The 17,489-nt window shown below is 40.3% G+C and overlaps 1 protein-coding gene across 1 annotated transcript; it reads right to left on the bottom strand.

Moving 5' to 3' along the window:
- Positions 1-1,307: 1,307 nt before the first annotated feature.
- Positions 1,308-16,213, bottom strand: UMPS (uridine monophosphate synthetase). Its single transcript, XM_069064970.1, has 6 exons — positions 15,977-16,213; positions 13,104-13,257; positions 10,600-11,268; positions 6,432-6,607; positions 4,534-4,648; positions 1,308-2,776 (listed from the first exon to the last, which is right to left on the bottom strand). The coding sequence occupies exons 1-6, from the start codon at positions 16,133-16,135 to the stop codon at positions 2,607-2,609; spliced, it is 1,443 nt and encodes a 480-aa protein (XP_068921071.1). The 5' UTR covers positions 16,136-16,213; the 3' UTR covers positions 1,308-2,606.
- Positions 16,214-17,489: the final 1,276 nt, after the last annotated feature.

Below are 17,489 nucleotides of genomic sequence, written 5' to 3'. Positions count from 1 at the left end.
TGCTCATATTATAAAAGATAAATTAGACCCCAGAGAAGTGACTTTCCAAAAGCCACACTGGTCATAAATGGGATCTTGTGATTCCCTTTACTGTAACATACACTTTGCTGATTCCTGTCTCTAGCTAATTAGGTGTAGGAAGCCCTGGTCTGCTTATCTTTCTGCATTCTGGCTCCTGATTTAGTTTTCTTACCTCACCCTCTTCTGCCTCTCCCCCTACAGGCAGATTTTTAAGTATTTACTGTTCTTCCAGGCCCATACTGGGTTTTTAGTGACAAGAAACAGGCAAGGGTACAGGCCTTTCTGTAAAGCACTTGATTAATCCCATTATGAACGACCTGTTAAGTGTTGTGAAGACATCTCTCTCCATTCCTTTGCAAGAGTGAGAGAGGAGGGAGTGGGATATAGCAGATAGTCAAGATTTTATTTTTTGATGTTTTCAATTTTGCTTTGTCCCTTCTCTTCCATTTTCTCTATGTGGCATGGCTCTTTGGGAGGGGGGACTGACAGAAGGAAATGTAGGTGATGTAGAACCAAAAGACAGGAATTTATAAAGGCTTAAAAGACAGTCCTCCTACCCTTACAAGAACCAAATCCCACAAGTTATTCTAAGTGTAGGAGGTTGGTCTGTCAGGTCCTTTTTCTGTACTGTCCTAATTGCCCCATTTCAAACAAGCTTATTTTGCCATTAAATTCCGTATTTGCCCAAATGGTTCGTTCATCCATGTGGTCCCCATTCCCCAACCACAGGCAACAGTGCTGAATGTGCCTATTCTTGGTCTTAGGGCGAAGCCAAACATGGGAACTGTGCTAGTGACCATGGGAGCACACAATGGTGGCAGATTTCTTACTAGAATAACCTGATTCCATACAACTACACTTTCTCATAGCTATTCTGTGATGAAAAGCATTTTAATCTTGATTGGAAACCTGAGTCACATGAGCATTGCCTGTCTGGCTCAGGCCAGTGGGTCACGGATCAGTACAAGGATAAGATCTGGGGATCAGGGAAAACTTGTCTATGCTGCCCTAAAGGAGGGCAGCAAGCAGTTCATTTCTTCCAAGCAGCAGAAAAGGCGCCACACCTCGAGCACACTTCCTCCAAGGACACTTCTCTTAGCAAATAACACCAGAGACAAAAGGATCAATCCTGCTTTGTGAACTGGAGAGCTTAGAAACTTCCCATTCAAACCAAATGAGATGATTACATATTTCAAAAGGGTTCACCAGTGACATGGGCTGGGCTCAGACTAATCCCCCAGAAGGTTATATGTGATATTGGAACAAAGTGAGATACTCATAGGTCATTCAACAGTTGGCAAAAAAAGATTTATTTAGCCTAAGCGGGGGTATTTAACAAAGATAGATGTTGAGAACCCCTTGAGTTGATTCAGCCTAACAAAGTTCCAATTGTAATCCACCAGTCAATCATCTGAGAGTTCCCATGCTCCTTGTGGATACTTTGTACCCAGGTAATAAGGCAGTGACATCAAGTCCTCCGAGTCAACCATATATTTGAGGAATGTCTCAATACCTTTCAAGGTAAAAGTAGCTAACCTGCTTGGAGGAAGGAAGGGTTAGGTATTGCTCCTAGAGAGCCAGCAAATTATTTTTATGGATTATAGGATACTGACTTTCCTCCTGATAAAGCCATAATTTAAAAGGAAGCTCTTCATTGAAAGGTGGATTATAAAATGGGAGGTAAAATGTACCCTCCCAACCCAGGGTCAAGAAAGAAAATCATTATGTTGAACTTTAATCCACTGCTATTAACAAGCAGTTGTTTCACCACATATTTGGAAAAAGAAAAGTGACTCTTCAAAGTCACTTAATTGTCCACATTCTCTGACCTAAGAATACCACTATTGGGGACATAATCCAAGGCCAAAAATAAGAGGAAGGGATCCCACAGACTGTTAAGAATGAATGCAGAGTATGTATAGCAAAAAGCACGATTTATACAATAACAATGTGAAGGAAAATAACAAAAGGCATTAAAACTCTGCTCAACAAAATGACCAATTTTGACTCCGGGATAACTGAGTGAAATGTACTTCTTTTTTCTTAGTAGTAAGTGGTAGCACTGATGTGTAAAATGGTCAGTGAAGTTTGTTCTACTTAACTATAATTCTTTATGACAAGGGAGGTGATTGAGAAGTATCCTTTATATTAAAAAAAAAAGGCATCAACATTAACATTGTCTTTTAAAGGGGAATGAATCAAAGTACCTCTTCTACAAAAATACACATATCCAAGTATAAAAGGGTGATGATGACCATCTAAACCTTTTAACTCTTTTATTTATATTTAGGGAGATCATTATTATTTTAGGGAGACATATTAGACTCTTATTTTTAGGAAGATAACTTCTCTGTTAATAAAAAGCAGTTGGAACAGATTCTGTGGCCACCCTAGAAAACGTTAGTCACAAGAAAACCATGTTCTAGAAAGCATTTATTACCATGGAGTGTCTCTGAGTCATTAAATTCTGAAGTGCCTGGCAGCTTCCTTAGTCTCTGCAACTTTGATTCTGTGGTATGGTCAATGTAAGGTCAAAGAATCTGAGTAGAAATGTTTTAAGAAATAAAGAAGTGTTTTTCAGAGACTCAAACACCAAGTCTAGTCAAGTAAGCTTCCCAGGCAGCTTTTCTGTACATTTCAGCTGCTTCTAGATGACTGGAGGCTGTTAATATGCCACGGCCCACAATGATGATGTCGGAACCTCGTTTGCCAATGGCTTCTTGTGGGCTGTTATACTGCTGGCCAAGATTATCCCCTGTGGGGGGAAAAATAAGGATATTATTTATCTTCTTATGACGAGCTAAAATGGCCATTCGATTCCCATTCTCTTATGCTGTACTATATATTCTGCCTGACTAAATGCAAAATGAAACCACTCTGAAAAGGATGGTGGGAGGGACAGAGAAAGATATGGGTATTCAAAGAAAAATACCACTTCACTATACACTTTCCAGGATTTTTATAAGCCAGATTTTGGGATAAAGTATAGCTTATATCTGAACTGATACAAACAACAAAGAACAAACCTCTTACACACTTATCTTCCTTAACATTTTTGTACAAAGGAAAACCTGTTGAACAGTTTCATTCCTTTGTATTTATTTTCTGCTTAAGTTATCCTGCAAATAAATCTTTCAGATATTCCCAATATTCCTTATATATACCATAAACCGTTAACAAACTAGAATTAAGGGCCTTAGAATGTATCTAACATAGGCCCTTCAATTTTACAAATGAGGAAAAATCTACCAAAAAAGGGGTAGAGACTTGCCTCAGGGAGAGAAGTCACAATCCCCATGGTGTACACTACTTTTCAAATAAACAAACATGCACACACACATAAAAATCAGTATTTGTCAGTGTAACCAGACCTTGATTAACAATGACAGAATGAACTGCACCCAATAGCACTGTAGGCATGTGAACAAAAGCCAATTCCATCCGATCAGATACAAAAATCAGTTAAAAAAAATTTGTACAAAAGTCTTTTAAAATGTTAATCAGAGGCTTTAAAAAAAATGCCATCAAATGCTAAGATAACAATTACCTAGGCAGGACATTCAATAAGCCTTCTGAGGTTCTCTTCTGAAATCTGGGGTGACATACGAGCTAAACTGTTTTATAATGAATTTGTATAAACTGATTCATGAATTTATTTAGATTTCATTTCCTACCTATACAATCTCTCAGGGTAAAATTCCATATCACTTGTTTACTACGTAGTTATTATTAAGTGAAACTTCCTCCTTTACATTTCTTGGAATTCACCCCTCCTCAATAATCCTAACATTTGATGAAGAACTCTCTCATTTATTCAATTCTGGTTTTATAGGCATAAGCCCATTATTATAACCCCTTGAAATGTAAAAAAGATCTCCACTGGTGGATCCTGATGACGCACCCCCCATGGAAGGAATATTCACACCCATGATTATTAGAACCATCTAAAAAGTATAAATATCTGACTCCACAGACTAAAGAATACTCATTTTTTTAATGTGTGCTTCCATCTTCATTAAAATTCCCTTTCTGGACCTTTTTCCCCCTAGGTTGATGTACTTTGGCTGTGTAATCTTCTGAACCAAACAAACCTTAAAAGTGTTTGTTCACATCTGTAGTTATGTACATGAAATGAGAATCCTCCACTATTCGGCCGTCCCACTGGCAGATATCCTGAGTGTTCATTTTAAATGGCTAGTGATGTGAGTGTTCTACACTGAAAGCACACTGATCAATACCCCTACCACTGCTCCCCCAACTCTACTTCCTATCTCTTCCCCTCAACTTAAACAATCCTTAAACCCTTGAGGGAAAGGTTATAGGAATTAGGGTAAATAAGCCTTCCCATTATAAATTTCACAAGCATTTACTAATCTAAAATACTTCATTTCAAAGTATTTTAATATTGACCTAATAAAACACTCTCAAATTACCACATGAATTATTGGATAAAAATGATAGTTCACTGGGCTAAGAAGTACAACAGAGACAAGATGATCTGACTGTATTTACCTCCAGCTTGTATTTGGATACCTGGAGTCAAGTGAACAAATTCTGGTTTCTTGCTCACTCTTGAACCAGAAATAAAACCAATTACAAACTCTGAATGTTCCTCAGCCATTTTCACCTGGTGAAACATAAGAGACAAAACATGTTTATAGGACATTTACTTATGGGAACATACTTTCTGGTCTCAAACCTCCCTACCTTATGGATTTCACTTCATACTGCAATTACGTAAATTACTGGGTATAAAACATGTCATCTTAGAGGTGGGTTTACAGCAGGCATGCACAACATACGGCTTATGGGCTGCTTGTAGCTCACCAAAGGATTTCAGGCAGCCTGTGAAAAATGTAGAGTTGCCACCGAGGACTCTCCTGTTTGTCACATGACCCATGGCAACCAACTACTGTCAATGTCTCTAGTCTAACCTATCTGTGGCCCTTACCTACTGCCAAGCTGTGCAGGTCTGGTCTAGTCTTCTTTCAATTCTGTCCTAAGACTCTGTGAAGCATGGCCTCAAAACACTCTAAGAACTCTAACACCTGAAAGCAGTCATTTAAAATCTAGATACTATATATATTAACCTGACAGTGCATGTCAAGATTTGTTACAACTGACAGTCAGCCAGAAAAGTCAGAGCTACACGTAAATTAAGTTTCATATCAGTCCCCTAAAAAAGTTAAATGTTAATATGAATTTGCTAATTATGACTGAAAGTAATATTATAATCTTTTAAAGACATAAAATATTACAAGGTAGGAAAACCTTGCAAGAAAAAAAATGCTTTCCCAGAACTAACAGTGAAATAAATATGTATTGATTCAAATGAATCATGTGGGAGAGGAACTCTGGACATGGATCTGAAGGACTCTCCAAAGACTGGAACATTTACACTTGCAGGATGGATTAGGTATTTAAATATAAATTTGATAACAATGTTAAATTATTCAATATATTAAATAAATTTAGTATTAATGTTTTGGAAAAAAAAAATCATACCAACGGCAAAGTTTGGTTCTTTTTGTCAGGTGGTTAAAATGATATTATTGACAACTGTTGGTTAACTCAATTCTTAGAGAAAAAAGGCAAACTGTATATATATTAAAGGAAATGCAGAATAGTGTATTCTGTGCTTGGAGACAGGAAGGACTATTTGAATCATCTACATTTACTAGCCATGTAACCAGAAGCAAGTCATCTAACCCCTGTAAACCTTAATTTTCTCATCTATAAAACAAGCACAATGACAGCACCTATCTCAGAGTTGTTGTGAGGTTCAAATGAGATGATGTATTTAAAGTTCTTTAAAAACCTTTAAAAGTCTCATATAAAAGCAAAACTATAGCTATTACAGGTTCAGTAAATTCAGTCCTAATTTCTAGGGCTTCAGGGAGACTTCTGAAGAACTGTTTGGCATATAAACAGGACAAGACAAAAAAGGGGGGGAGTGAGTATCAGGAGTCTCTAGTGACAACAGCAACAACTTCTATTTATACAGTATTTTAAGATTTGCATCATCTCACTGGAGCCTCACTACATCTCTGTGCAGTACTTACTTCAGATGTTATCTCTATTTTACAGATGAGGAAACAGATTAAGTGGTTACATGACTTCCAATGTGGTCCCAGAATTCCAAGAGGCAGAGGTGGCCTCTGCACACACTTTCCTGACCCCAAGCCCAGGACTTTCTTTCCATTATGTCACGCTGTCTCCTGATTTTACCCATTACACAATCTTGGCCAAGTCACCCGAAACTGGATGTGATAAGTAATAAGTCCACAAAGAACCCAAAAAGTGTTCCTAAGGTTTGGCCTGTGTGCAGATAGTACGGAAAACCTTGTTTTGTTTCCCTCTTGTTTCTCTCTTCCCACCCACTCCTCGTGGTCTGTAAAGCTCTCACTTACAGCTGCCTTCGTGTAGTCACCTGTGGCCAAAGACCCAGAGGAGCTCATCTCTGCAATCAGGAGGCAGCCGCGCTGCATTGGCATCCCCACTCCACTCAGGCCTTTCACAACTCCTGAGCCTGGCACCACATGGGCATTTACTATATCTGCCCAAGAAGCTATTTTGAAAACACCACCTAAGAGAAAGTGATAGATAGGATTACTCTCACCTGAAACTTGTTCAAGCAAGAGACAACTACAGAAATGTGAAATTTTGTAATAACACTTTAGTATTCAGATACTCCTGGGAGCTTTCAGTTGTTGCAAATGTAATTGCACCCAAGTCTCCACATTAAAGGTGTCACTGAAAAGCTAACACTTCATTAGGGTAACTGGCTTATGGCTTAAAGACAATAAGAAGTCAGGCTCAGTTTTGCAACTGCTTTTCACTAACATGGACTGAGAGTTGATCTTTCTTATAAGCTGAAGCTTAAGATGACAACAAGTTCATTCTTTTCTGTAGCAGAAACAAGCTGAAAATAAAGGTAGACATGTAAGTAAAGTAAAACCTCAAGTAAAACCATAAATGTAGCGTGAGGAATGAAAAAGGGGGTTTTAGGAGACTGGAAGAACTGCTTCCAGTGAATGCAACAGCAGCTTTTGAAGTTGATCAAGAGAAGCCAGCAAGGTTTAGGATGAAGTAGTGTTTTTTCATAACTTTTAAAGCCCTCAGACACTAAAATATCATTGAAAAGAATAAATCATCATTTTCATGTTTGTCAAATCTTTACTACCTCCTGAGCTTAACAACCATCTTAAAAGATTTGGTCCTTCCCAGCCTTGGCTCTTATCTCAATTCCCAAAGCTTCATATTTTCTTCAACTGTTCTCCCACTTCCTACCTCACACCCCACAAAGTGAGGAAAATACTCTGGTCATTTAATGTTTTTTAAATGATTGAAAATATATTTAGAGAGCTGAGGCATAAATCTGTGGAGGGGGTCAGGTCAGGTGGCTTCTATTTTAAAGATGAGCAGTGTAGTGACACCACTTTCTCAACTGAAAGCAAGCAGGGCACTTCTGTTAATATTAGCTAAGTGCTTTACAAGTATTACCTCATTTGATCCTTGCAAAACCTGTAAACAGGTGTTAGTATATGTAATGGTAATGTAATTTGAATTTGAAGACCCCCTCCCCGCACTGGATAAGGTGATTCTGATTTTTCAAAGAGCTGCAGAATACTGAGGAAGTATGCAGGAACCTTGTCTGTTTGTGGCTTGGTTGAGCCTTGAATTCCCAGGAGCAGAAATTGTGAAGGATTTGAGATGGACTGGACCCTGTGAACTTCAGTGTGGAGCAGGACCTACCCAGAGAGCTGGACAAGGCACTGGGAGCTGTCTGTCATTGAACCCAGGTGACAGTCTGGTGAATCCAGGTAGAATCTGGGGCCATGGAAGGGGATCCAGGGAATCTGAGAACCGGCCCCAAGTCAAGATGAAAAGACCTCTCCATGGGTACTGAGTAATGATGAAATTGCAGTTTACTAGTGACCCAGGGGTGGAGGGTTTGTGTATTAATGATACTTAGTAATTGATTGATAAGTGACTGATTAAGTTAACTTACTTGCCCCATGAGTGGAAGACTCTGACTATTGTACTTTCAGATGATTGTTCTTTGTTCTAAATATTGTGAGCACTTTGGTGAAAACTATGTGACCATTTTAATGATAAGCTGTTGTGAATGTTATATTGTGATTTTTTCTGTGATAAGTTGTAATGTTGTGAATGCTGTACCTTGATTTTCGGTGGATGTTTTCCTTTGATTTGTTATGGAATAAATAGTGTTCACTATACTGTGTAATCAGAACCTTAAAAGCTGTTCACAGTAGGAGTCCTCTGGAAAGCTGCTCGTGCATGGCATTACACTACAGTCCCCATTTTATAATGGAAGAAACTGAGGCAGAGAGGCGAAGTGATTTGCCCAGTGTCACACTACTCAGCTTAAGTATCTAAGGACAGATTTGATCTCCAGTGCTCCTGACTCTCCAGAGCTCCACTGGACCACCTAGCTGCCTCTAACAAAACAGAACTGCTTAAGTCACATTTTTTTAAGTCAACTTTTAACTTGGCATTTGATAGTGAACACAACAATCCCAGAGACATGGAAAACTACTTCAGTATAAAAACTGCTCTCCTGAAAAATCCAAAAAAGAATAATACCACATGCTTGCCTCTTTTGCAATTCAATTCTCACCCAGCAGGAAATGCAATAAGACAAATTCCATTCAAAATAATTACAGGTATAAAAATATTATAGGTATACCTCTAGGTATAAAATATTTAGTGGACATCTACTAAGACACACCTGGGAACTATATAAAGCCTTTGCAGAACTATAAACACTTTGTAGAAATGCTGACAGACCAAGATAACTAGAAAAATATTAATTGCTCAGTTGGCTGAGCCAATATAATAAAAATGACAACACAACCTAAATTAATCAACTTGTTCAGTGCTACACCAATAAAACTACCAACAGATTACTTTATAAAGCTGGGAAAAATAATAACAAAATTTAATTGGAAGAACAAAAGACCAAGAATCTTTTTTTTTTTTTTTTTTTTTGCTTTTTGGAGGGTAATTGGGGTTAAGTGACTTGCCCAAGGTTACTTGGCTAGTAAGTGTTAAGTGTCTGAGGCCAGATTTGAACTCAGGTCATCCTGACTCCAGGGCCAGTGCTCTATTCACTGTGTCACCTAGCCGCCCCTAAGACCAAGAATCTTAAAGGTAATAATGAAAAAAAGTGGGAAGGAAGTCAGAAGCGGAGGTTGAGGTCCAAAAACAGTTTGACAGAAATTATATCTAGTTCAACACCTCACACTTTATAACCAAGAAAAACCCTTAATAGATACATGACTTAGACATCGAAGGTGGTAATCATAAGCAAATTAGAGAAGAAATTACCTTTCAAATCTATGGATGTAGAAAGAATTTAAAACCAAACATGAGAGAGAAGATCACACAAAATAAAAAGGATGTTTTTGATTATATAAAATCCAGGTTTTTACACAAACAAATGTAATGCAATTCAAATTAATGAGAAAATAGCTAATTGGGAAAAAAAATCTTTGCATCAAGTTTTTCTGATAAAGGCCTCATAACCAAGATATGAGGAAATCATTCAAATTTATAAGACTTACCTGTTTCCCAATCGATAAATGGTCAAAGAATTTGAATAGGTAGCTTTCAAAAATTTTTTAAAAAAGGAATCCAAGCTCTCAACTGCCACATGATTTATAATTAAAGTATCTCTGATGTTCCACCTCACATCCATCAAATTAGCAAAAATGACAGAAAAGAAATATGTTAAATTCTGGAAAGATTGCAGGGAAACAGTTTTAATAATGTGCTACTGGTAGAGCTGTGAATTGGTTTAACCATTCTGGAAAGCAATTTGGAACAAGACTTTTAAAAAGTTCCTAAATTGAGAATTTTTTTGGACTCAACTATACCACGTGTGCGTGCACGTGTGCATGCGTGTGTGTATACATGCCAAAGAAAGCAAAGAAAAATAAGACCCAAATGCAAAAAAAAAAAAAATTATAGCAACTCCTCTCCTAGTAGCCAAAAACTATAAGCTAAGACGATGTCCAGAATTGGGGAAAAACCAAAAAATTTTGTAAGAAGTGAATGACAAAATGGACAATTTCAGAGGAAACTTGAAAGACTGATAGAAGTGGGAGGACAAGTCATACAAGACCACAACACTATAAAGAAAAATAACTTGGAAGAACCTTCAAACTCTGATTAATGTACTGATTAATCCCGAGAACAGAGGTCTAAAACACAGCATGCCGCTTACCTCCTGCCAGGGAAGTGATGGATGTGAAGTGCAGAAAGAGACATACAATTTTGGATGTGGTGAATGTTTTCTTTTTAAAAAATTGTTCACGGGGCAGCTAAGTGTCGCAATGAGTAAGAGCACCAGCCCAGGAGTCGGGAGACCCGGGATCAGTTCCGGCCTCAGATACTTAACACCCACACAAAATAACTGGCCGTGTAACCTTGAGCAAGTTACTTAATCCCAATTGCTTAAAAAAGAAGAAAAAAAACTGTTCACTAGGGGAAGGTGAGCAGTGGGGAAGAGAATAAATGTTTGTAACTTTTTTTTAAAAGGAATTCAATTCTTACCTTCATATTGTTTTTTCACTGTGTTTCCTATATCAGCAAATTTTCGGTCTTCAAATATTAAGAACTCATGCAATTCTGCTAGAGCTTTCAACTCCTCCATGATCTCCAGACTGAAGTCATTCAGAATGTCTACATGGGTTTTGAGCATACAGATGCTAGGACCAAGAGTGGCTGCCAGATGCAACAGCTCTTTGGCCTCAGTAACATCAGCAGAAAGACATAAGTTGGTCTGCTTCTTTTCCATGAGCCTAAGAAGTTTTGAGGCAATAGGATGGGTTCCAGGGAGCTGCGCACGCATGCCAAAGCTAAGTTCTTTGAGAGTTTCCCTTGCAGGTTTAGTACCATTCTGCTCTCCAACTACAAAGATGTTGTCCTGAATAAAATTCTTCACTTTCCCAACCATCTCAGCATCAATCTTTTTTTGCTGCTCAAGCACCTCCAGGATCTTTGACAAGGTACACACAGAATGCAAGCGAATGCCCCGTTCTTGCAACTTGGCCTTGCCTCCCTGCTCTCTGTCCAGCAGCACAATGGCATCTGTGACTTTCAAACCTTCTCTCCGAAGGACCTCAACAGTTTCCCAGACACTAGAACCACTGGTCACCACATCCTCAATGATCAAACAGGTTTCTCCTGGATTAATAGTTCCTTCTATGAGACGTTTAGTACCTAGAAAAGAAAAAAGACTCTATTGGCTTTGATCAAAAACACAGACCATCGCTTGTCAGCTCCAATAAAGGCCTATCTTATTTTGTTCATAAGAAATACACTTTGGTAAAGGTTGAACAGATTCCTACTGTTTCTGAACTACTTTATTTTCATTTAATGGGAAACCGTGACTAACACTTTTGTTGAGTTTCTCTGCCTCCCCTCTTCCCCCTATTTCATTTTGAAGAGTGGAATGTCAACAGGACATTGTTTTCTTTCTCTATTCTTTCCACCTTCTTGAATTAACTTCAACTATTTAGCAAGATCATCCCAAACATTTTGCTTTGGAGCACTTGTCTACAGGTTCTTTTCAGCACACCTGACCTTTATTAATACAGACTTTTAATTATAAACAACAAGTCCCTGCCTCATTATCAGGAGCAACTTATCATTAGAAGTAACAATACTAACATTTATATAATTCTCATCTCTTATGAAAAACCGTAAGATATTCAGTGACAATAATATCATCCTCAGCTTGCAGACTAAAAAAAAAACCCTGAGGCTCAGAGAGATTAATTTGCTGGTGACACTAGAACAACAGTATGAAGATGGAATGGTCACCCTTTGATCAGTACTTTTGACCGATGTGAGCTGACCGCAAGTACAGATTCCTAAATACGAGGGATTATGGGTCTGAAAAGATACTCCCTTATAAGTCTAGATGGAGTTCATGCTGCTTCACAAGATTATTTGCTAACAGCTAAACAAAACAGAACAGTAGACCATACTGTTATATTAATCCTCATCAAGTGATGATCAAGAAGACATTTTCCCATTTGTAAGGGTTATGGGATTTAAAGATCTTCCATGCCCCATTGGACTTGCTGACATAGCAGGAAGGGGCGGAGCAAGAGGAAGCAGAAGCCAAGCTAGAGTTCCTGTGGTGGCTAGCAGTGGCAGGGACGGCGGCTGCAGCAGCAGAGGCAGCTGCGGTGGCAGCGCGAAGCAATTTTTGAGTCAGCCAGAATTTCTGCTAAGGACTCCTGCTGAGGACTGCCTGGGGCCGGAGCTGCTGGGAACAGGCTTCCTGGACGCTGGGTGGTTGCAGTGAGTGGGGAGAGGAAGACCTTTGCCTGAGGTAGCCTGTTCTGTTTTAAAGGCTTGAGAATGTGGGTGCTTTCTACTTTATTTACCTGTGCCAATTTCATAACTACTCTGATGGCTTTCACCTTCTGGTTTTGGGACTCAGTCTTTTGGTATTTTAATAAATTTTCTAGCTTATTCCCCCATATGGCAAGCATGATGTATTTTGTGATGGATAATTATATCAGCATATCTGTAATTTCCATAGGCATTGTGAATATGGCATTGCTGATACACCATTCTCAAATCCCAGAACAAATTTAGCTAGAATGAAGGAAAGCCTAGTGAAAATTTGACAGGTTAGCAGGTTTTGTACATGACACTACCCTTCTTTCTTCAAGCCATTCAAATCATTTATTTATTTTCTCTTAATTCACTACAACATCATCACAAAATCTTATAGAATAGTAATATAATTTGCAGAAATGTATTCAAAATAAACGCCGGTGTAAGAAAACAATTTCTATGTCCCATGGGGTAATGTAACTTGTCCCAAAACAAAAATCAACTTAATTCATTTTGACACTTATTAAGCACTTATTAGGTGCTAAGTATAATAGTTACCACTGAGAAAACAATTAGTATGAATTGGCCCAAACCTGAAATTTTATGCTTATGCATAAATAATTGTAAAGCACTAAGCACAGCGACTGGCACCCAGTTAATGCTATATAAATGTTAGCTATTATGATGATGATGTAAATTTTTACCATAATCTTTTGTCTCCTTCCTTCGAATGAGCATTGGTACTTGGTTGGCTGAGCAGATGATTGTTGCCAAAGGCAAAGCCGTATAGGGCACACCACACACGGAGTCAAAACTGATACCAGCATTTTGAGCGGTTTCAAACAAGATATCTGCAACCTGGAAGAAAACACACACTAGATGTGACTCCATCACTATGACTATACTCAAGTCTATGTCATTACGTCTATACCTGTCACAATTTTACAGATTCTAAGCTCATCTCTTTTAGCTTATCTCTCTAGACTGAAGAATCTCAATTTCTGTAGGCTTTATAATGGCCTTTGTTCAGCTGAGACAGGAATAAAATCATCTTAAAACTGGAAGAGACCTCAGATTTCATTTAGTTCAATACACTCACTCTATTTAAATTAAATGACTTGCCCAAGGTCACACAGCTAGTAAGTGGTGGAATGAAAAGTGGAATTTTAATTCCTGGTATAGGGGACTTGCCTGAGCAAAGACATGCTGCAGGGAAGGAACAGCACCAAAACCAGTGTGACTAGCTCGCTGAATGTAATGTGAGAAATGACTATTTCTCTCTTGTATTTAATAACTAATTATTGTGTATATAGGTTTTTCTCGTTTTCTACTTCCTCATCCAGAAACCAACCAGTGTGTGAAATCTCTCTTAAAGATTTACCCAGGCCAAATTCTAATCAGACAGTAAAAGAAATTCTAAGTTTGGGCTATTGGGGGTATTCCTGTTCATTGTATTTGCTCAGACAGGTCTGGGGAAAATGCTGACTCTCCCTTTTCTTTCAAGACAGGTGATACGGAAATTGATGTCTCTTTGACTAAGATTTGGTAGACCTAAGTCATGTACTCCAAGACTTTGTTATTCAATCAGCCTTGATTGGCACCCTTTGGGAATACTTACTCTTCAAAAGGCATATAAACTCTGAGCCTACCACCATAAGGAGTCTGGTCTAAGAGAGACAGCCAAATGACCATTCTTTTAAATTAATAATGTACTGGCCTTATTAATAATTTACAATTACCCAGAAACTATGTCTTGAAATTATTTTAACCACCACAGCATGAAGGTATAGTAATATATAAGAAGCTCTGAAAGGTAATACACAAAAAAAATTTGATTTTGGCTTCCTTTCTGAATGATCACATTTGGATTTTTGTTTTTGGAGAGGGCAATATACTGGGCTAAATACAATCTTTGGGGAAGTCTTCAGTGACCCCCTAGCACCCTGAGTCCTAACAATGAAGAACATCATCCTATAAGCAGAGATTGAATTATTTCTACCTGAATGTTACCCTTCCATATCCACCATTTCTAACACACCTGGTAATTTTTCTACCTTATCTTGTAGGCTTGTGAGTTCTTATTTTTAGAGAGGATGAAGTATAGTAAATGTTTTGTAAATGACAAACTATAAAACCCAGCAATAATTATTCCTCACCTGTGACAAGTTCACTGACTAGGAGTGTTTATTGTCATATGAAAATTTCAACTCTGGATTATAGTTTCCCCATATGATTTAGAAAGATGTTAAAATAACACTAGTCTTAAAGGTAACTACAGAGCAAATAATCAGAACCCAGGCCTCTTGATTCCCAATTCAATACTCTCTTCCCTACACCACGATGTCCAGGGAAGGGCACTGCTGCTGGGGACAATGCAATTTCTGCCCTCTAGGACCCTAAACCCTTACTGACAGCACAGCGATCATTAACAGGCAGCTGCATCAGGCCGTGATGAAGCAGCTGGACCCGGAGCCAGTCCCCTGCGCTCAGTCTCTTAACCAGGTTCCTGACTCTGGGCAAGTCACCACCTCTGGATGCCTCACTTTCCTCCTCTGCAAAACGGGGATTCTAAGAGTGCCTGCCTTCAGGGCTGTGGTGAGGATCAAACAACAACAGCTAACGTTTACACAGAGCTGGCTGTGCCAGGCATTCTGCTAAGGGCTTTGCAGTCATGATCTCAGGTGACCCTCACAACAGCCCTGGGAGATAGGTGCGGTTACTATTTTAAATACTGTAATATCTGCAAATGCACTGTAAACCTAATGTTAGCTATTATTGTTATTACCAAGTTTATACAGAAATGTTTATATATCCCATAGAGGCAGCTAGATGGCTCAGTGGATGGAGCTGGGCCTGGAGTCTCAAAGACTGGAGTTCCAATCCAGCCTCAGCCATTTACTAGTTGTGTGACCCTGGGCAAGTCACTTCATCCTGTTTGCCTCAGTTTCCTCATTTGTAAAATGAGCTGGAGAAGAAAATGGCAAACCACTCCAAGAAAACCCAATGGGCTCGGGTGGCTACGTGGTGCAGTGAATAGAGCATGGCCCTGGAGTCAGGAGGACCTGAGTTCAAATCCGCCCTCAGGCACTTAACACTTACCAGTAGTGTGACCTTGGGCAAATCACTTAACCCCAATTGCCCTGCCTTGCCCTCTCCAAAAAGCAAAAAGAAAAGAAAAGAAAAAACCCAATGGGCAGTATGGCCCCCGGGGTCACGAGAGCAGGGCACGCCTGGAAAACAAGGGCAGCGTGACGTATCTCAGGCCGTCACTACAAGGATCCCCAACAGCACGTGGCGAGGGGGGAGGCAGCTTAGGACCCGGGGGCACGTGACCCCGGACAACTCATACAACTTCTCCAACAAGAATCCTCTCTAGGGAAAGGATTGCAAAACGGATGCCGACCTGCACGGGAAAAGGGATTTGCCTCCCGGGAAGCTTTTAAATCTGAGTTCCCGGCTGAAAAGCAGGGGAGGTGGGGGGAGGGTAGAGGTCAAAGGGCGCCCTCTGGGTCGCGTGGGGCATTCCCCCCCTCCACCCCATCCCCCCGCCCCAGGCCTTGACCTCCCGCTTTCCCACCTGTTTGAGGAGCGACGGTTTGGAGATAATGCCTCGCAGATCCACGTAGACCGGGGACGACAGCCCGCTCTTGAGCACGAAGTCTCCGAACTTGAACGCCTGCGCTTCATACAGCGCCGTCACCAAAGGCGCCAGCGCCTCCACTGAGTATGCCGCCATGAGCCCAAAGCCTCTCTTTCAGCCGCCAGACGGCGCGAACCCGGCGTGTCCTACGACGTCAGTCGCCGAGGCCCCGCCCCCGCCCCGCCGCGCCGCCTCCGCGTCCGCGTGCGCAGGCGCGACCGGCCTGGAGGGCGTGTCCCGAGAGTCCCTGCAGCCCGTGCTTTCCGCTAGCGTGGCCGCTCCCTTTGCGAGCGCGGTCGGGTCAGGTCACGGGCACCGCAGATTCCTTCTCCTGTTCGCTGCCTTTACGCAAAACACGGCCCTCAGGCCTGGAATTCTCTTTCTTGCTTAAAACCCTTCAGTACTTAAAAGTATCTACTCCAGGGGGGAAAAAAGCATCTCCTCCAGGTTAAAAAACAAAATAAAACAAGAAAAGGCTCTCCAGGAAGCAAACAAAACCGAAATATCTAGTCCAGAAAAAAGCGAGCTATCTCCTCAAAGGGGGAGAGAATTCGGGGGGTGGGGAGGTGGGAAGCTCCTCCAGAAACAGAGGGTGGGCATCCACTCCGGAGAAAAGAAGGTGCCTCTTCCAGAAAGCTGCCCTCCTTATTTCCTCCACTGCCAGCGGCTCTTCCCCACTACCCCTCAGTATTTACTTCCCTACAGCAGAGATAAAGTGGCTTGTACAGCTTTGCACCTAAGATGTCACGTGGGATTTGAACCCGTCCCGTCGCACTCCCTGCCTGCTTCCCACTTCTACAGAATGTAAGCCCCTTGAGGGGCTTGCCTGTGCCAGGCGAATAGTTGTTGCTTATTAAGTGCTTAAAGCTAGCTAATAGAGCTTTGTTTAGTATTTTATTTTCCCCCAGTTACATGTAAAAACAATTTTAAACATTTGTTTTTAAAACTCTTGAGTTCCAAATTCTCTCCCTTCTTCCTTCCCCCTTTCCCCTCCGACCCCCCGTTGAGAGGGCAAGAAATTTGAGCATCAGCTTTGAAATTGAGATATTTGAATCTGAGTTTTTCTTCGGCACTGGAATGCTCCTCCACTCTCTGGCTTCTTTTAAAGTCCCATCTAAAACCCCACTTTCTATTTTGTAGTGGCAAAGAATTGGAAATCATGGGGATGTCCTTCAGTTGGGGAATGGCTGAACAAGTTGTGGCATATGAATGTAAAGGAATGCTATTGTGCTATGAGAAATGAAGAGCTGACAGACTTCATAATAACCCGAAAAGATTTATCTAAACTGATGCTGAGTGAGGGGAGCAGAACCAGGAGAACATTGTACATAATTACAGATACAAATTGTAACTTTGATAGACTGGGCTCCTCTCAGCAATAAAAAGTTCTAAGACAACTCCAAAAGACTCATGATGGAAAGGGCTATCCACATCCAGAGAAAGAATTAGA

The sequence above is a fragment of the Petaurus breviceps genome, unplaced genomic scaffold (genome assembly GCF_028583685.1).
Source record: "Petaurus breviceps papuanus isolate PSGF00001 unplaced genomic scaffold, PetGlider_PUasm1.0 90654, whole genome shotgun sequence".
NCBI lineage: Eukaryota > Metazoa > Chordata > Mammalia > Diprotodontia > Petauridae > Petaurus > Petaurus breviceps.
This window is presented reverse-complemented; position numbering and strand designations above follow the sequence as displayed.